We start from the raw sequence: 18,349 nt of genomic DNA, 5'->3' as shown, positions 1-18,349 counted from the left end.
CCGTATTTAGTAGTTTTTGGGCGATATTTTAACACATCCTAGAAATAGGTTCTCAGGCTAAGACATGTGCATAAAGAACGTATACTTACCTACTCGAAGGAGTTAGAATGGGTATATTTAAGCTTCTATTTCAAGTAAAATAAGATGAAAAAACTAAACTCTGGCGCAACTCTTCCGTATTTAGTAGTTTTTGGGCGATATTTTAACACATCCTAGAAATAGGTTCTCAGGCTAAGACATTTGCATAAAGAACGTATACTTACCTACACGAAGGAGTTAGAATGGGTATACTTAAGCTTCTATTTCAAGTAAAATAAGATGAAAAAACTAAACTCTGGCGCAACTCTTCCGTATTTAGTAGTTTTTGGGCGATATTTTAACACATCCTAGAAATAGGTTCTCAGGCTAAGACATTTGCATAAAGAACGTATACTTACTTACTCGAAGGAGTTAGAATGGGTATATTTAAGCTTCTATTTCAAGTAAAATAAGATGAAAAAACTAAACTCTGGCCCAACTTTTCCGTATTTAGTAGTTTTTGGGCGATGTTTTAACACATCCTAGAAATAGGTTCTCAGGCTAAGACATTTGCATAAAGAACGTATACTTACTTACTCGAAGGAGTTAGAATGGGTATATTTAAGCTTCTATTTCAAGTAAAATAAGATGAAAAAACTAAACTCTGGCGCAACTCTTCCGTATTTAGTAGTTTTTGGGCGATATTTTAACACATCCTAGAAATAGGTTCTCAGGCTAGGACATTTGCATAAAGAACGTATACTTACTTACTCGAAGGAGTTAGAATGGGTATATTTAAGCTTCTATTTCAAGTAAAATAAGATGAAAAACCTAAACTCTGGCGCAACTCTTTCATATTTAGTAGTTTTTGGGCGATATTTTAACACATCCTAGAAATAGGTTCTCGGGCTAAGACATTGGCATAAAGAATGTATACTTACCTACTCGAAGGAGTTAGAATGGGTATATTTAAGCTTCTATTTCAAGTAAAATAAGATGAAAAAACTAAACTCTGGCGCAACTCTTCCGTATTTAGTAGTTTTTGGGCGATATTTTAACACATCCTAGAAATAGGTTCTCAGGCTAAGACATTTGCATAAAGAACGTATACTTACTTACTCGAAGGAGTTAGAATGGGTATATTTAAGCTTCTATTTCAAGTAAAATAAGATGAAAAACCTAAACTCTGACGCAACTCTTTCATATTTAGTAGTTTTTGGGCGATATTTTAACACATCCTAGAAATAGGTTCTCAGGCTAAGACATTTTCATAAAGAATGTATACTTACCTACTCGAAGGAGTTAGAATGGGTATACTTAAGCTTCTATTTGAAGTAAAATAAGATGAAAAAACTAAACTCTGGCGCAACTCTTCCGTATTTAGTAGTTTTTGGGCGATATTTTAACACATCCTAGAAATAGGTTCTCAGGCTGACATTTGCATAAAGAACGTATACTTACTTACTCGAAGGAGTTAGAATGGGTATATTTAAGCTTCTATTTCAAGTAAAATAAGATGAAAAAACTAAACTCTGGCGCAACTCTTCCGTATTTAGTAGTTTTTGGGTGATATTTTAACACATCCTAGAAATAGGTTCTCAGGCTAAGACATTTGCATAAAGAACGTATACTTACTTACTCGAAGGAGTTAGAATGGGTATATTTAAGCTTCTATTTCAAGTAAAATGAGATGAAAAACATAAACTCTGGCGCAACTCTTTCATATTTAGTAGTTTTTGGGCGATATTTTAACACATCCTAGAAATAGGTTCTCGGGCTAAGACATTTGCATAAAGAATGTATGCTTACCTACTCGAAGGAGTTAGAATGGGTATATTTAAGCTTCTATTTCAAGTAAAATAAGATGAAAAAACTAAACTCTGGCGCAACTCTTCCGTATTTAGTAGTTTTTGGGCGATATTTTAACACATCCTAGAAATAGGTTCTCAGGCTAAAACATTTGCATAAAGAACGTATACTTACTTACTCGAAGGAGTTAGAATGGGTATATTTAAGCTTCTATTTCAAGTAAAATAAGATGAAAAACCTAAACTCTGGCGCAACTCTTTCATATTTAGTAGTTTTTGGGCGATATTTTAACACATCCTAGAAATAGGTTCTCGGGCTAAGACATTTGCATAAAGAACGTATACTTACCTACTCGAAGGAGTTAGAATGGGTATATTTAAGCTTCTATTTCAAGTAAAATAAGATGAAAAAACTAAACTCTGGCGCAACTCTTCCGTATTTAGTAGTTTTTGGGCGATATTTTAACACATCCTAGAAATAGGTTCTCAGGCTAAGACATTTGCATAAAGAACATATACTTACTTACTCGAAGGAGTTAGAATGGGTATACTTAAGCTTCTATTTCAAGTAAAATAAGATGAAAAACCTAAACTCTGGCGCATCTCTTTCATATTTTGTAGTTTTTGGGCGATATTTTAACACATCCTAGAAATAGGTTCTCAGGCTAAGACATTTGCATAAAGAACATATACTTACTTACTCGAAGGAGTTAGAATGGGTATATTTAAGCTTCTATCTCAAGTAAAATAAGATGAAAAACCTAAACTCTGGCGCAACTCTTTCATATTTAGTAGTTTTTGGGCGATATTTTAACACATCCTAGAAATAGGTTCTCAGGCTAAGACATTTGCATAAAGAACGTATACTTACCTACTCGAAGGAGTTAGAATGGGTATATTTAAGCTTCTATTTCAAGTAAAATAAGATGAAAAAACTAAACTCTGGCGCAACTCTTCCGTATTTAGTAGTTTTGGGGCGATATTTTAACATATCCTAGAAATAGGTTCTCAGGCTAAGACATTTGCATAAAGAACGTATACTTACTTACTCGAAGGAGTTAGAATGGGTATATTTAAGCTTCTATCTCAAGTAAAATAAGATGAAAAACCTAAACTCTGGCGCAACTCTTTCATATTTAGTAGATTTTGGGCGATATTTTAACACATCCTAGAAATAGGTTCTCAGGCTAAGACATTTGCATAAAGAATGTATACTTACCTACTCGAAGGAGTTAGAATGGGTATATTTAAGCTTCTATTTCAAGTAAAATAAGATGAAAAAACTAAACTCTGGCGCAACTCTTCCGTATTTAGTAGTTTTGGGGCGATATTTTAACACATCCTAGAAATAGGTTCTCAGGCTAAGACATTTGCATAAAGAACGTATACTTACTTACTCGAAGGAGTTAGAATGGGTATATTTAAGCTTCTATTTCAAGTAAAATAAGATGAAAAACCTAAACTCTGGCGCAACTCTTTCATATTTAGTAGTTTTAGGGCGATATTTTAACACATCCTAGAAATAGGTTCTCGGGCTAAGACATTTGCATAAAGAACGTATACTTACCTACTCGAAGGAGTTAGAATGGGTATATTTAAGCTTCTATTTCAAGTAAAATAAGATGAAAAAACTAAACTCTGGCGCAACTCTTCCTTATTTAGTAGTTTTTGGGCGATATTTTAACACATCCTAGAAATAGGTTCTCAGGTTAAGACATTTGCATAAAGAACGTATACTTACTTACTCGAAGGAGTTAGAATGGGTATATTTAAGCTTCTATTTCAAGTAAAATAAGATGAAAAACCTAAACTCTGGCGCAACTCTTCCGTATTTAGTAGTTTTTGGGCGATATTTTAACACATCCTAGAAATAGGTTCTCAGGCTAAGACATTTGCATAAAGAACGTATACTTACTTACTCGAAGGAGTTAGAATGGGTATATTTAAGCTTCTATTTCAAGTAAAATAAGATGAAAAACCTAAACTCTGGCGCAACTCTTTCATATTTAGTAGATTTTGGGCGATATTTTAACACATCCTAGAAATAGGTTCTCAGGCTAAGACATTTGCATAAAGAATGTATACTTACCTACTCGAAGGAGTTAGAATGGGTATATTTAAGCTTCTATTTCAAGTAAAATAAGATGAAAAAACTAAACTCTGGCGCAACTCTTCCGTATTTAGTAGTTTTTGGGCGATATTTTAACACATCCTAGAAATACGTTCTCAGGCTAAGACATTTGCATAAAGAACGTATACTTACTTACTCGAAGGAGTTAGAATGGGTATATTAAAGCTTCTATTTCCAGTAAAATCAGATGAAAAAACTAAACTCTGGCGCAACTTTTCCGTATTTAGTAGTTTTTGGGCGATATTTTAACACATCCTAGAAATAGGTTCTCAGGCTAAGACATTTGCATAAAGAACGTATACTTACCTACTGGAAGGAGTTAGAATGGGTATATTTAAGCTTCTATTTCAAGTAAAATAAGATGAAAAACCTAAACTGTGGCGCAACTCTTCCGTATTTAGTAGTTTTTGGGCGGAGCGGCAGCACAACGCAAAGAGTATTCTGCGATGATTCGAAACTTTCACGGCCTACAGGGGGCGCGCTAGTTCTTATCAAAATGGCTGTGAATTGGATGATCGTCGTCAAATAGCAGTACGACGTTGGGTCCGTGATGCGTAAGTAATTCTAATTTTGTGAAATACGATTGACATAAGAGCCGTACCTCACACTTCCACCTTGGGAAGGTGTAAGTAAGCACGTTCATTCGGAAGCCGATCATCCAGGAGCTAGGGAGCGGGATTCTCACACCGCGGTACCACCATCGCTGAAAGTTCCGAATACAATTTTCCTCCTATGTCTTTCGAGCGCGTCACGTAACATTTGTAGTGGACTACTTGCGACTTCTGCGGTGCCTATTTAATCCCGTGTGTCTGCTTCACACACTCATACATTTGTGGATGTACAATTGAATGGGAGCGAGCTCCCTGTTTATAAAGTCAGGTCATGGCAGCCGGGTGACGTCGCCTTCTCTGAAGTTCCCGATAGAAAGAGGCTTATCTAGACCAGGACTGGTCTGAGACCTCAGAGGTTCCGGAAAGTCTTCGCATACTTTGGTTTTCCACGCCTGCACAGCTGCAACGTGGTCCCCTCCACGTAGCTGCAGCGAAAATAATGCGAGGGCTGGAGAAAAGCAGAGGCCATCACTACGACATCCATGTTGAGTCTGCAGACCTGCAGAACGTTCGACGTTGCCTCAAAGTCGCTACACTTGACATGAACAGAGATTAACATCAAAAGCAACAAGCCGAGTTAATTGCATTTCCTCGTGCAAGCTCGTACAGAAGATCCCCGGTCAAAGCTACGTGCTCATACGTGTATCCTTTGTGCTAATTATATGTGAAGGTTTAACTTTGATGAGCCTTTTATTGGCCCTTTTTAGGTCTCAGCATCGAGCCGCACTTGTTAGCGGTAGAGAAGGGAAGGACATCAACCATTAAAGGGCACACATGGCGCGTGACACTGACGTCAGCATGCGTAGCCCAGTGTAAAATGCCAGCTAAAATGTTTATTCTAAAAGAATATAAGCCTCAAGGTATCCATAGTAACCCTGAGACAGTAAAATCAAATAAAAAAACGGACAGAACAACGCTCTAATATCATTCACCAGCTCGCCTGCGTTTTTTACCTTTCTTCACAAACCTCAAGGTATCGTTGTTTTTTGTAAGCAAAGAAAGAGTCACACTTTTCGGCTATAAAACCATGGGCGTCATTACAGACATAACTACGAATACGGGTCGCTATCGATATCATATCAGTTTCTCATTAGTTTAGCTATAGTTTCAATTTGATTGATATAGAATAGCTTGGAAGGGGGATCGGTAGCGCTACTGAATTCAGGGATCCTGGGCTCAATCCCCACCCCTGTTCATTTTTATCTGTATCCCTGCTGTGTTACTCACGCTGAACACCCCAGGCTAGCAGCTGGTGTACTCTTCCGGCAATTTCTCTTCTCTATAGAACGTGAAACAATGTCTCAAAAACACCTTTTGGAGACTAACCTCACGCTCCCAAAACATCGAACTAAAATGCGACTTTTTCCTCAGTGCCAGCTGCTGGTTCATTGACATACTAGACTTCGTGCTGAAGTCGGATTAAACCTTATGCGTTTTAAAGCGGGAGTTCAGCCTGCACTTAGGGTATAATGCGACATTTTTACATACACGCTGTAGGTAAAAGAAAAAAAAAACGTTGGCCAGTGCAGTTGGGCTGCCAGCCTGTGCTTGTTTACGTGCATTGCGCGGTAGGGATACACAACCGCAATTTTGTAAGATGCTATTCCATTTCGAAACGGGCCAAGTTTGAGATCACAACCGAAATTCGGAAGCTGGAGTTTGCACTGTTGTGCACCGACTAGCCGTGGATTAACACGCAAGGTCACCAATTTCTGTTTTCAATGCCGTTTTTTTTTTTTGTTTTTGTTTTTTTGTGAGCAAAGAATTACAATGCAAAACACAAGTCACTAAAACATATACAATAAATTGTTGCACAAAAATGAAGGTGGTGAAGACGTGAATGAAACGCCGCGTGCCACGCTTTTGACGGGTTCTTAGAATTGTTCAAATTCTTTGATTATCCATATCTTCACAAAGGCCGGCCACCACTCAAGTTCCGGACATACTTTCTGGTACACAGCTGTGAGCAAATTGACACTCACAAAGTATGAACTACGTTCCGGGCAGGCAATTAGCTTCGCATGGCGGTCTGCGATCCTACATCTTCAAATGGCATGCAGGCCCAGCGGAAATCCAGGGACATATTTGAAAGATATTGACTCCAGTGATAGAGACTGTATTCCACCATACATAGGGTGCCAGACGTTGTGTAATATTCGCCTTATCAAGATGGAGAAAAAAAAGAAAGTAATGCAGGTACATACGCCTCTCTCTGCTCTCTTCCATTTGGGGGATTTAACTATCTTCAGGGCAACAGCGCCATCGTGAGAGGTTTGCAGAGAGTATGGCACAAACGAGGCTTCATCCACCGCATTCGAGCGAGTATTTTAGGTCCTTTAAGATCAAATTTTTGGATCGCATTTCTAAATGCAGCTCCGGTGTGGGCGCCCGCAGTCGTCCTCATCAAAATGCTGGTCCCATCGGCGCCTTCGTACCGCTTCATTGTTGAAGCAGGCATTCGCTGACATTCGTGGACACCGCTCGGCCCAGACGCCGATGAAGAGCCTCTAAAACGCTCCATTGTTTTCGCTGGGTTTTTAGGACGAAGCACTAGGCAACCTATAGTACATGCACCGTTTAGTACAAGCTCGCGCTTTCGTGCTCCATTTTCATAATTATTTTTTCTAATTTCTCAGTTGCGCGTTCGCGGATGGATATGCATTTTACAGAGCTGAGCATAAATGTCCACGTAAACAAGGTGTTCTCATCTGTCCAGGCACTATCGGAGTGTCTACGTCTGCCATCGCCATCTTGGAGCCATGTCTACCCATCTGGCTTATGGACGCCCTTGCTCCATCCAAGTGGCAACTGGGTGAGCTAGGCTGACACTGAGCTACAACCCCGCGCTCATTCCGAGTAACAGAATGACGAAGCGTGCCTCAAAACAATATATTTTTTTACTCTCAGAGACCCCTTCATGTGGTCTACTTTACCGCGCGATGCACTCAACACATCGATTGATGTCGATTTAATAAGCTGAGCGAATCACGAGAGGGAGAGCGACCTCTCTTTATAACATGAATGCACTCGCATGCGATAAGACAGGCGTTCACTCCTTATTGCTATTGAGACTGCGTTACCTCGGACTCTCCTCCCTGGGTATGTTGATTCGGGAAAAAAATAGCAAAGAGTAATGCCTCGAATCAATCGAGAGGCAGTTTGAGTGGAAACGTGTCTCGAAATGCATAAATACTCACGTTAGGGAACCCAAAAGAAATGATGCCTGAGTAAGTCTCAAAGAGCGCACGCCTCCCCAATACATAGGCTAGAGGTGAAACAAAAGATTGCCGAAGCTATATCAGCGCCGGTAAGTATATGGCAAGCTGAGTGTTTAGACGTTTTTTGGTTAGGTGTTCGGACTTTCGGGTGCACAAAAGCGAAGCATGGATAAAAGCGTGGCCGCGATGCTCGACACTGATTGGTTGAGGGGTGGGAGAGGATGAGTGAGCTGCTCGACGCTGACTGGTTAGCAGGGCGACCATGTGAACACAGGGGTAAGCAAGGAGGAACGCGACCACCTGTAGGCACTGAGGGAGGGTTGCTCGAGAGTATGGCAGGCTCTGGAATATCGCCAGGTTTATCAGCCCGATTAGCAGTAGTATTTATTTATACATTTATTTATTTTATCAAGTCTACACATCGTACACGTTAAACTATATGTTGAAGAGCGCCCTGAACGTAGGCGTGTCGCGTCTGGAAACTCGAAGTATCGCTAACCGTCTAGGATACTAGACCGTCCCACGTATACAACACAATTACTGAGATATTTGCCATAATTTTTTTGTTTTTTTGCACCCTATGTTTTTGCGTACCACTCGCCTGAGGCAGATTGAGAGTTTCCGACCCCTTCGTACCACTAAAGTAATAACTGAGAGTAAAGAGTAAAACGGAGGCTAACGAAGCATCTCATTACGGGCTGCTGAAAATTACTCCGCCAAGAAAGTGCCGGCTGAAGACCACATTTCTGTGGTTCCATTAATTATTATAATAATAATTATTATTATTACTGTTATTTTAATTTTTTATGCTCGTGCCGCGTCACGTATGGGTAGTGGGAATGTCTCGCAAGGCTTGGTCATTCACCGCCCTGTCGTAGGCCATCTCATGTTGTCCATAGGATTGGGTACGAAGCGCAAGCAAACAGGCCGAATGAGGATCGATGTAACGTATAGCATCATTTTTCATAGTGTTTCGCATTGAACCTGCGAAGATACGTTCAGAAGGAACAATGAGCGGACATCCATTTATCTTAATAAAGACGTTATACGACCCTGACATTTGCAAATTCTTTGCCTTTCTAAAGAGTGCATATTCTAAACGAGATTTTAAATACGATAGTTCGCACGCGTGATTTTTATTCTTATTGGTGTGTTTTGTTTTGCTTAGTGGAGCGTCCAGTAAAGCGGGCAGCGGAATATCCGAATGGATCAATATGTCACTCGTCTTTCCTCCCCAGGGACCGTATTCATACCGGACAGCTTGGGATACCTGATTGGAGCCAAATTCTTCGGAAGCTTGACTTTGGCGCTGGGAAGGCAAGGCTCACTGAGATTCAACTTGAGACCTAAGCGCAAAATGGCAACTTCGGAAAAAAATATTAGAACTTGATCATGACACTATTTTCTGTTCTGTTGGGAGAAAACGCTAAATATGCTATAAAGGAGAGCAACTTTCGTCCGTTGTATATAGATAGCTAACGTTTTCCTTGGACAATTACTTTGGAGTTTTAACTGCCGGACAAAAACTTAGAATAACGTCTTAATTTGTGGTGAAACGAAGCTGATAAGGTTCGTTTCTTTTTTTGACTATGCGATTTCAGCATTCATCTAGGACTACATGTGTCCAAAGACACCAAAAACAAAGAAATAAAACTTGTGCAATCTCCTTTTTTTTGCAGATGGCGAATGGCTTTTGTTTGCATCGTGCTGGTTGCCCTGTCGGCTGCGTTGGTATGCCAAAAAACGCCTCTATAGACGTTTGAAAACCCGAAAGTGTGTGTGTGATCGCCATAACCCTTTCTAAACCACATTCAATCTTTTTTTTTTTTTTTAAGACGTTTCCCAACGGTGAATTGTCTTTCAGACGATGGCTGCTGCCGTACCATGGCGCTATCCGCCAAGCTTTCGTTTGCCGTCCGAATCTTCTCTCTCGTATGCACGTCCTCTCTCCCACATTTTTTTTTTTTTTTTTTTTTTTTGCATGGCTCTGAAGTGCAGTGTTTTCTCCCAACAAAGGATACTAAGGTTTAGGAAATAATTTGTAAGCTTAAGAAAACTGCTGGCATACAAATGATAACAAGGTGAAGACAAGACCTTTGACGTTTTGGCCTCGTAACAAGAAAAATTCTAAGTTTCTTTTTTTTTTTAATACTTTTAGATTGTGTTTCAGGCTCGTGAAAGCGAATACCTAGGCCACTTGAACGTGGTCTCCTGGTCATTTGTTGTGGTGCGCTTTGTGGTTTCTTAATCGCGAGAGGATCACGCATATGTGTACAATGGGTAGAAATGGGAACATCTGCATACCTTGCAGCAGCGTTGAACACGCGTGTTTACTTCGCTGTTAGCTCGGAACCTGCGTTCGTTGCAGAGAATAAGAATGACCGAGTGCTTGAGGCCAGTGAATCGTCTGAAGTTCTCTCAACTTCAAATAAACAGAAATCAGTTTCATGTGCTACGGTACTATAGTTTGCTGCGTAATCGCAGCCTAATGCTGCGCTTCATTAGCGAAAACAAATTTCCGTCGGAAGGTTAAAGTAAAAAAAAAAGGTTATCTAAAACGGACATTGTGCTAAGCCTTTTTTTTTTCAATAAAAACACACAAATGCTTTGGCCAGATTACAAGAACTAAGTGCAGGCATCCCTGCCGCCTCTGAATAGTTTTATTCAATTAAGCGGAGAAAATGGCCTACACCGTCTTTTTTTTTTTTTTTTTCACGTTTGACATGCAAAGTTTCACTTGCTGGCTTGCCATAAGAAGATTCTAACTTGTATTTCTAAGCTGAAAAAGACGCAAGACTTGTTCTGCACTAATATGGTGTATCACAAGCTGCACCTACTTCGAAAGTTGAAACTTAGTGCCGCAGTATGCAAAACTGATTTTTGATATTTATTTAAAGTAGGAACGATTAATCCGACTCACTCAAAACTGTCCGCCGCATTTGGCACGCGGTCCGCGCCCGTCCGCGTGGTTCACAAAATTACGAGAGCCTTAGCCACGTGTCACGTAAAGCGTTCGAAAACGTTTTACTTGCAAATGGCGCTAGCGAGCAGGTACATTCAAAACAAGTTTATTTCATGAAACTTCGCCTTACTGTCTTTAATGCGTAAAAAATAATTAAAACTACATAAAAATACTGTAAACATAAGTAGTTATTTTAATTTGAAAAGTAAACAAGCCTAATTTAAATCCGCGTTTGAATATGTTCCATGTGGAATTGTGCCTCAGTCAGAATTATGAAATAATGGTAAAGCAGCCGAGCTATTTATATTAACAAAACCAAAACAAAACTAATTATAGACGAATACCGTGAGAGCAAAGTGCGTGACAAGCACAACTCTTGTACTCTCACTGTACCGGGGTTATTACCATGAGAGTACAGTCGGGAGCAAAAGTTTGCGGGGCACGGGAGCGCGTGCCGAAATGCATCGCCGCGCCGTGCAACGGCGCTCCACCGCATTAAAAAGCCGCGCTTTGCGCATGCGCGCCCTTCGTGGTGGCAGTCATGTCTCTTTCGCTCGTTTCTGTCCGACTCACTCCTGATAACCGGAGCCGGCGCCAGCGGCGCAAGTTGCCGTTTCGCTGGCTGTCATGCCTCGCGTCCTCTTCAGCTGCCTCAGCAGCCGCGCTGGGTAACGGAGCGCCTGGTTACCCCCCCTCCCCCCTTCCCCCTACGCGACCTCCATGACAAAGCGCGGTGGCTGAGGCGGCTGAAGCAGACGCACAGCATGACACCCAGCGAAGCACTAACTCGCGCCCCTGGCGCCGACTCCTGTTATCAGGAGTTCGTCGAAAAGGAACGAGCGAAAGAAACACAATTGCGAGCACGAAAGACGCGCATGCGCGAAGCGCGTTTCCTTAATGCGGCGGCGCGCCGTCCGACGGCGCGGCGATGCATTTCGGCACGCGCTCCCGTGCCCCGCAAACTTTTGCACCCGACTGTACCTAGGTCGCTTGATGGGCGGCCGTGAACTAGAGGAGGGGTAGTGAGCTCAGCGAGCCTTCACGGCTGCCGCACTCCTTGTAGACGGCTCGAGAGGGCGCCATTAAAACATGTTTTGGATAGGCTGTATGAAGCGGGCAGCCAGGGCGACTCGCATAGCATTTGCTGCGCGAGTAAAAACTAATTCGGCATGACACTTCATTGGACACAAACGACAGCAAACACGGGGTAAAGACCAGTTCAGAACGGGAGTCACTTCGCGCTGCCATGCCGCCAAACGTCCAAACCGAAAGCCAAACCTTCTCGCCGAAGGCCTTCGGAACGCCCGCAACCGGTCGGATCCTCGAGGCTGTGTACGACCGCAGCGCCGCCGCGTACATCCGGGACCTTCCACCGCTCGCCGCTCGTCGGTGCCTGATCCCACTAAACCTTTCTAGTATGCGCCACCTTTTCCACCGTGTGGTGGCGGGTATGTCGGCGGGTCATTTCTTGTTTCTGTAATTTATAAACTGCATTTGTCTCTTCTGATCTAGAATGCAGAACATGAACTACTTTTATAAATAATTTAAACGGTTCGCGCCGCTTATATTTTGTATTTCGACTAAAAAGAAGCTTTTAGCGGCTCTGACCAGTAGTAAGCCTAGGACCAAAGACGTCAGATATCGCGCGCTTTCGGCACCGCGGGTCCCACCTGTAGGTAAAGGAGCCTTCCGCGTCGTCCGGTTAAAATATGACGCACTGATATTCAGTTACTCTCTCCGTGCCCGCTGGCTTGCCCGAACCCCAAGAGACGTGGAAACCGCAAAAAAGGATGGCGCTTAAATATGACTGCAGGGCCCCTTCAAAGAAATGTTTTCTTTTTACTCGCGATTTCTTTGATTTTTTTAAGTAAACAAGCTGGACGTATGTATGAAATATTATACATAATGTGTCGATTATTTGTTAAATTGAAGCCACCCAACACAATGAGTAAGTTCCAACAAATATTTAACAATCTGGCAGAAAGAAATGGCTAAGACCTAGATTTGCATCTTAAAATTGGACTTCAAATATATCGTGTTTTGGAATGTACGAATTTAAAAGCCCAACACTATACCACATATAATTTTTAACCTCGTACAAAAACAAACAAAAATATATAAAAATTACAATTGTTTATACAATTTATGGTGTGTCTCTATTCCATATATAGTTTGTCATAAAATTGATTGCAACAAAGGTTATCATCATCTAAATCGGTTGGATTATCGTCAAAGGGTCGAAACCCTGAATATTTTGCAAAAAATAAATAAAAACAATAAAACACTTTTAGGAACATCTTACGTCTGTAATGTAGTTTAGGAAACAACGTAAAAAAGTTTCTTTGTTGTGCGGGAGGTATCGGAGCCTGGAGAAGCTCCCAATTACGGGATCTGTGACGATCGCCCCAATTACAAAATACGTTTTTGGTCATTTAGAAGTAAAAAAAAAAAAAAAAAATCTCGAAAACTAAATTATATGAGGCAAAAACGGTTTTCAGTTTCGTCCTAGAAAAGAATTGGTTCAGCATATATATATTGTTTCAAAAATGTTTGAGACATTAGGTTTTTTTCTTGCACGATTTGAAAAGAAATCTCCCTCCTAATATGGCCCCCTTGACTTCAACATCAACGACGCCACAGACTTTAGTTTTTTGGTGTACTTCCAACCGCTTCAAAATTTCGGTTACAGTGGCAGTCGTGTGTACGTTCCTTTCAAGATTTATTCGATCGATATTACGTTTCCTTGTAGAAGGGGCATTTCTTCGGAGTAAATATATATTACCATCTTGATTGCTGTTGGCAATAGGTAGGTACCGTAGATTTATTTATTTATTTATTTACATACCCTCAAGGCCCTGGGGGCGTTACAGAGGGGAGTGAGTGGAAAAAAAAACAACATACAAGCAGTAATAGAAGACATGGAATAGGTCACGGGTCACTTTCGCAAAAATAATTAGTAACAGCACTTTTAAACACATCTAACGAGGGTAATAATATTAATGACGCCGGAAGGTGGTTCCACTCTGGTGATGTCCTAGGAATGAAAGAATCGTGATAGGCTGAGGTTCGAGAATGAGGAATGCCGACTTTGTACTGATGATCAATGCGTGGAGAAACGTAAGGTGGGACGAGGAAGAGCTTTTCTTTAAGAATGGGGTTAGAATTATATATTTTTATATATTTTTTATATAGATAGTGGTGATCAGCTTCTTAATCCTTTAAGAAGCACACTTGAGGACAATGTTTTGAGTTAATAAGTACAGCGGCATATTCGTTCCGTTGTCCGATTTGCAGATTCCCGAGGCTACGAGTATGCTGTACCTTGTTGTCCCTCACTTCGTGCTAGGCCTGGCCATCGGTAAGTTGCCGCTTTGGTGAGGTCAATGGCCATTCCGAACCTACACGTGCGGCCCTTGCCCTTCACATTCCTGAACATTTCGGCGAGTTTTATTCTGTGAAACGTATGCGGATGACCAGTTCCCAACTAAACATGTTAAAGGGGCCCTCCGGAGCGTTCTGCGACGGTCTATTTATGTCGGTAACTCAATCTACAGGCCCTAAGGATCCTAAAAATCATAAAATTACGGTCATGCGCGGCGGATTTCCCTACTAAAATTGCTATCAAAGTCCCCGGCACGCCCCCCTTTCTGAGATGACCCCGGAAAACGGGAGGGGCATCTCTTTACGCGTCAGCCAATAGCAAGCGAAGGATTCCGGCGTCACTGCGCGCCACCAACGCGGCCGACCGCCGACCCGCGGAGGAATCTCTCGAACACGCGCGGACCGTCGTCAAGGAGCCCGGACTTTGTGCTCGTCCGTCGTCGTTCGCCGCACCGCACCGTCGCGCTGCTACTGCAATACGCAGTCGCATTCCACAGATTACAAGGAAAAGTTTGCCTCGTTGACGTCGAAGGATCGCAAAGCTGGCTTCGGAGTCGGAATCCACGGGAAGAAGGAACACGTGTCCCGCAAACGCACGCCTGCAGGCGCCCCGGGAAGCAGACGAGCCGAGCGCCGACGCATCACCCCCTAGCAACAAGCTTGCCAGGAGAAAGCATAGTCCGCTGGTTTTGGAGCGATAATTGCGGACTATGTTTCCCGCACCACAATCAGTTTACGTTTTTCTCGAACTCTAATTTACAACAAGCTTAAAAAGTGTTGCAATAATAACGTTCGCATTCACTGCGAGATGCAGCATTTCCATTGGTCAAGTTTTAGCGATGGGCAGGGAATGGTAGATTGTCTTCCAAGAGAAAATAGTCCCGATATATTTATAATAATAATAATAATAATAATAATAAATGTCTTTATTTTGCCAAGAGTCTACAGTTGAAAGGTGAAAAGGGAAAAAAAGCTGTAACACAACTTGACTAGTCCCGAGCCACCTAAACAGCAGTTGAGACGCGGGCACCAAATTGTTTACATATGATTAGGACATAAATGAAAACATGAAGAGAACCTTTGCACGAAAGAAAAAGTGATTAGTGTCAATATATAATGCGAATTCAGTTTGAACAGACTAGCATTAGTAGACAAAACGCGGCAAAAAACAGCTTCCACCCCTAAAAAAATTAACACTTTTCTTCTATGCGTTCTGGTTTAAGATGACTATATCAACACTTAGCTTCTATTAGGTTTGGATTGAGATGAGTGGGATTAATTCCCGTAAGCTGTTCACCGACATATAGTTAAGCTCTATATTTTCCCCACTTAACTGATTCAGCGTAGTCGGAAGGGTGTATGATGTAGTGTATTTCCCGTAATTAGTTCTGAAAAATGGTACTTCCCATGGTTCTACAGTTCGCGTTGGATATGCATATACCTTTTTTGTTAGGTTTGCTAAGTCTTGGAGATAATGTTGAGATAGATTTTTTTCTACCATACATTTCGAACATAAACGATATTTGTATAAATCAAACATTTTCATTACTTTAAGTTGATTGAAGACTATGTTCATTCGATGATCCAGCGTAACATGAGAAATGCTTCTTAATATCTTTTTTTTTTTTGTAATATAAATATCTTTTGAAGATTGGTATGTGTTGTGGTTCCCCATATAAGATGGCCATAATTTATATGCGAGTAAAATAATGAATTATATAGTAATAACTACTGCCATCTGCTTAATAAACGGTTTTGTAATCTAAAACTTTGTATACATATTAACTTGCACCTACTACGCAATATGACAACATAAACAGACGATCGCAGAAAGCTCCGGAGGGCCCCTTTAAGAATGACGAGACCAAAAACGTGCTCCACATTCTGAATTTTTCTTTGTGCCGGGAAATCCATGAAGTCACACTGGACACATATGCGCCAGGCAGTTTTCGTGCCAAAGAGCGATTTTTAAGCTTACTCCTCAGTCCTCCAGCACCGATCGCATTTCTGGGTCCGAACACACTATTGGCCACGTCATGGCACCACTGGGCCATTTTTAACAGTCCAAATTGCTTGAAGCCTGGTAACGCCCTTCCCGTTCAGGTAGTAAAAGATAGTAGAACATAATTACCGCTGCACGTCTACGTTTTAGCTGCGCTTGGTCGTTCATGAAGCGAATGGAAAAGATGCGACACGTTTATGCTAAGCGGGTACATTTTTTTTTTTTTATTTTATATGTGTCTGCATTGTCGGAACAATATGTAAGGAAATAATGAATTCAAGTGGGCATTGTTATGATCCCGAAGAAACTCCGATATCCTTCAAGTTTCGTCTGCTCCACACTTTGAAAAAAAAAAAACAAAAAAAACTCTTATGCATAAAAATACTAAACAGTTTTTATAGACCGGAACCTTCATCACTCATGTCTATATCACGACCCCTCAAGGAAAGCTTGCTGGTTGTGGTTGAGGACAGGGCTATCGGAAGGAGTAAATGAAAAGGTCGTTCTGGCGGAAGTGTGCAAGTGGTTTGTACTTAACAAGAACATATCTAAAGCGAGGAAAAAAGGAAGAAAAAAAACTAAGTTTAAATGATTTAGAAAGAGAGTAACATCATTGACTAGAGAGATAAATGGGTGAACTTGAGATTGTGATTCCTTCTTGTATCAATGATGGCCACCTTTTTGTTAGGAATCATCGACGCTGCTATGATGCCCCTACTCGCCCTGTTGGTGGATTCGAGACACGTGGCGTCATACGGTACCGTGTACGCCATTGCAGAGACAGCCGTGAGCTTCGCCTACTGTTTCGGTGAGTCGCAGTGCCCGATCAATGTTGTCACAAATAACAGGGAATGAGTACGGCACGACACTTCGTGCAACGCAACGCAAAAAAAAAAAAAAAATTTTTTTTTTAACAAATACGTTTTTTTTTTGTTTTTTTTTGCGTTCTTATAATTTCTGTTTTCAGGACGCAGCGAGGGGCGAGACGTCGTAGGGTTCGGACATAGAAGATTTACAACCCTAAATTATGTTTGTTCTTAGTTAATTTCGGAGAGTTCTTCAACCCGTGGTCAAACAATGTTTATTTCTAACATAATTAAGAGTATGAAAAAATTAAACGAGACACCACTATAACGATACAAAAAGCGCTAGATTCAACCGCCATGCATGTTGCGGTGAAATGCAGGAACGTCGTTTTGCTTATCCCTAAGCTAGCAGGATGCACAATCTAGACTCCGTGCGCAAAGTCAATACAATAATAAATGGAGATTTAACGTGCTTGCTCGTGCTCTGAAAGTAATCTTTAAAACTAAGAGTTGGCACCCTCATATTTTGGGTCGCCCTATGATGAAATAAAGGCAGGATTGCGTGTTTTCAAATAACATATGAAACTTGACTGTTGAATTTTTCTGAAAAAAGTCGAATTTCCAACACCACGCCAGTTCCTCCCCCCCCCCCCCCCCCCCGCATCACACACACACACACACCTAAAGAATTAAAAAAAAACAATTAGTAGGCAGTTTGGCCAGATTGTAGTCATTAATTCCTAAGAGAAACTGCTTCAGTTACCTCAAATATTGGGCGACTGACAAAGTTTGTCAAGATCCGTCATTTTACTCCAGGTTCACGAAAATGAACCGTCCATGTTTCGATTTTCAACCATATGGTTGGCTGTCCCTGGTAAAGCTATGATGTGTCCAAATATTACCTACTTTTATTTGCCACTTTGGAGATTACAAAGAGTAGAAAAAATGATCTAACAATTTTGGAAAATTAAAAATTCAGCAAACAAACTTCAGTAAACTCTATAGTTAACAAATTAACTGCGAGAACATGAAATCTGAAGTGTACCATAGCAACGGGTAGTCAGTCTAATAACCAGCCAGGCGGCAATCGTGTGGTATGTTGCTGTGACGACCGTATAAGTACTCCGGGAGACAAGCACTAATAGACTGATCGGAGCAACGTAAATGGGGTGTAGTCTTCCCGGATTTGTCCGAAATGCAAGTTTAAGCTTCAGTCAGTGCCAATAATAATACAAAATTAGTTAAAATCAGGGACTCAAACCGATAATGAAAACGGTTCGGTTACGGTTACGTTATAGGCGTAACGGTTACAGTTATACTTACACAATTGGGTTTGTTTCCGTTTTTATTCTTGCGGCCCAGGTTTATACTTTGTGACCCAATAGCGAAGAAGAGGGGAAGATCAAAGCCCT

At 41.3% G+C, this 18,349-nt stretch overlaps 1 protein-coding gene across 1 annotated transcript in view; it reads left to right on the top strand.

Moving 5' to 3' along the window:
* The window catches only part of LOC8041950 (synaptic vesicular amine transporter-like), a 72,427-nt gene that overhangs the window by 37,315 nt on the left and 16,763 nt on the right, over positions 1 to 18,349 (top strand). The window contains exons 10-14 of the mRNA XM_040219492.3: positions 7,285 to 7,380; positions 9,025 to 9,103; positions 9,466 to 9,517; positions 14,043 to 14,106; positions 16,820 to 16,939. Coding sequence (XP_040075426.3) covers positions 7,285 to 7,380; positions 9,025 to 9,103; positions 9,466 to 9,517; positions 14,043 to 14,106; positions 16,820 to 16,939 — 411 coding nt within the window. The remainder of the gene's footprint in view (positions 1 to 7,284; positions 7,381 to 9,024; positions 9,104 to 9,465; positions 9,518 to 14,042; positions 14,107 to 16,819; positions 16,940 to 18,349) is intronic.

The sequence above is a fragment of the Ixodes scapularis genome, unplaced genomic scaffold (assembly GCF_016920785.2).
Source record: "Ixodes scapularis isolate PalLabHiFi unplaced genomic scaffold, ASM1692078v2 PGA_scaffold2__306_contigs__length_199485367, whole genome shotgun sequence".
Taxonomy (NCBI): domain Eukaryota; kingdom Metazoa; phylum Arthropoda; class Arachnida; order Ixodida; family Ixodidae; genus Ixodes; species Ixodes scapularis.
The sequence above is the reverse complement of the archived record's forward strand: the minus strand, read 5'-3'. Positions and strand labels throughout refer to the sequence as shown.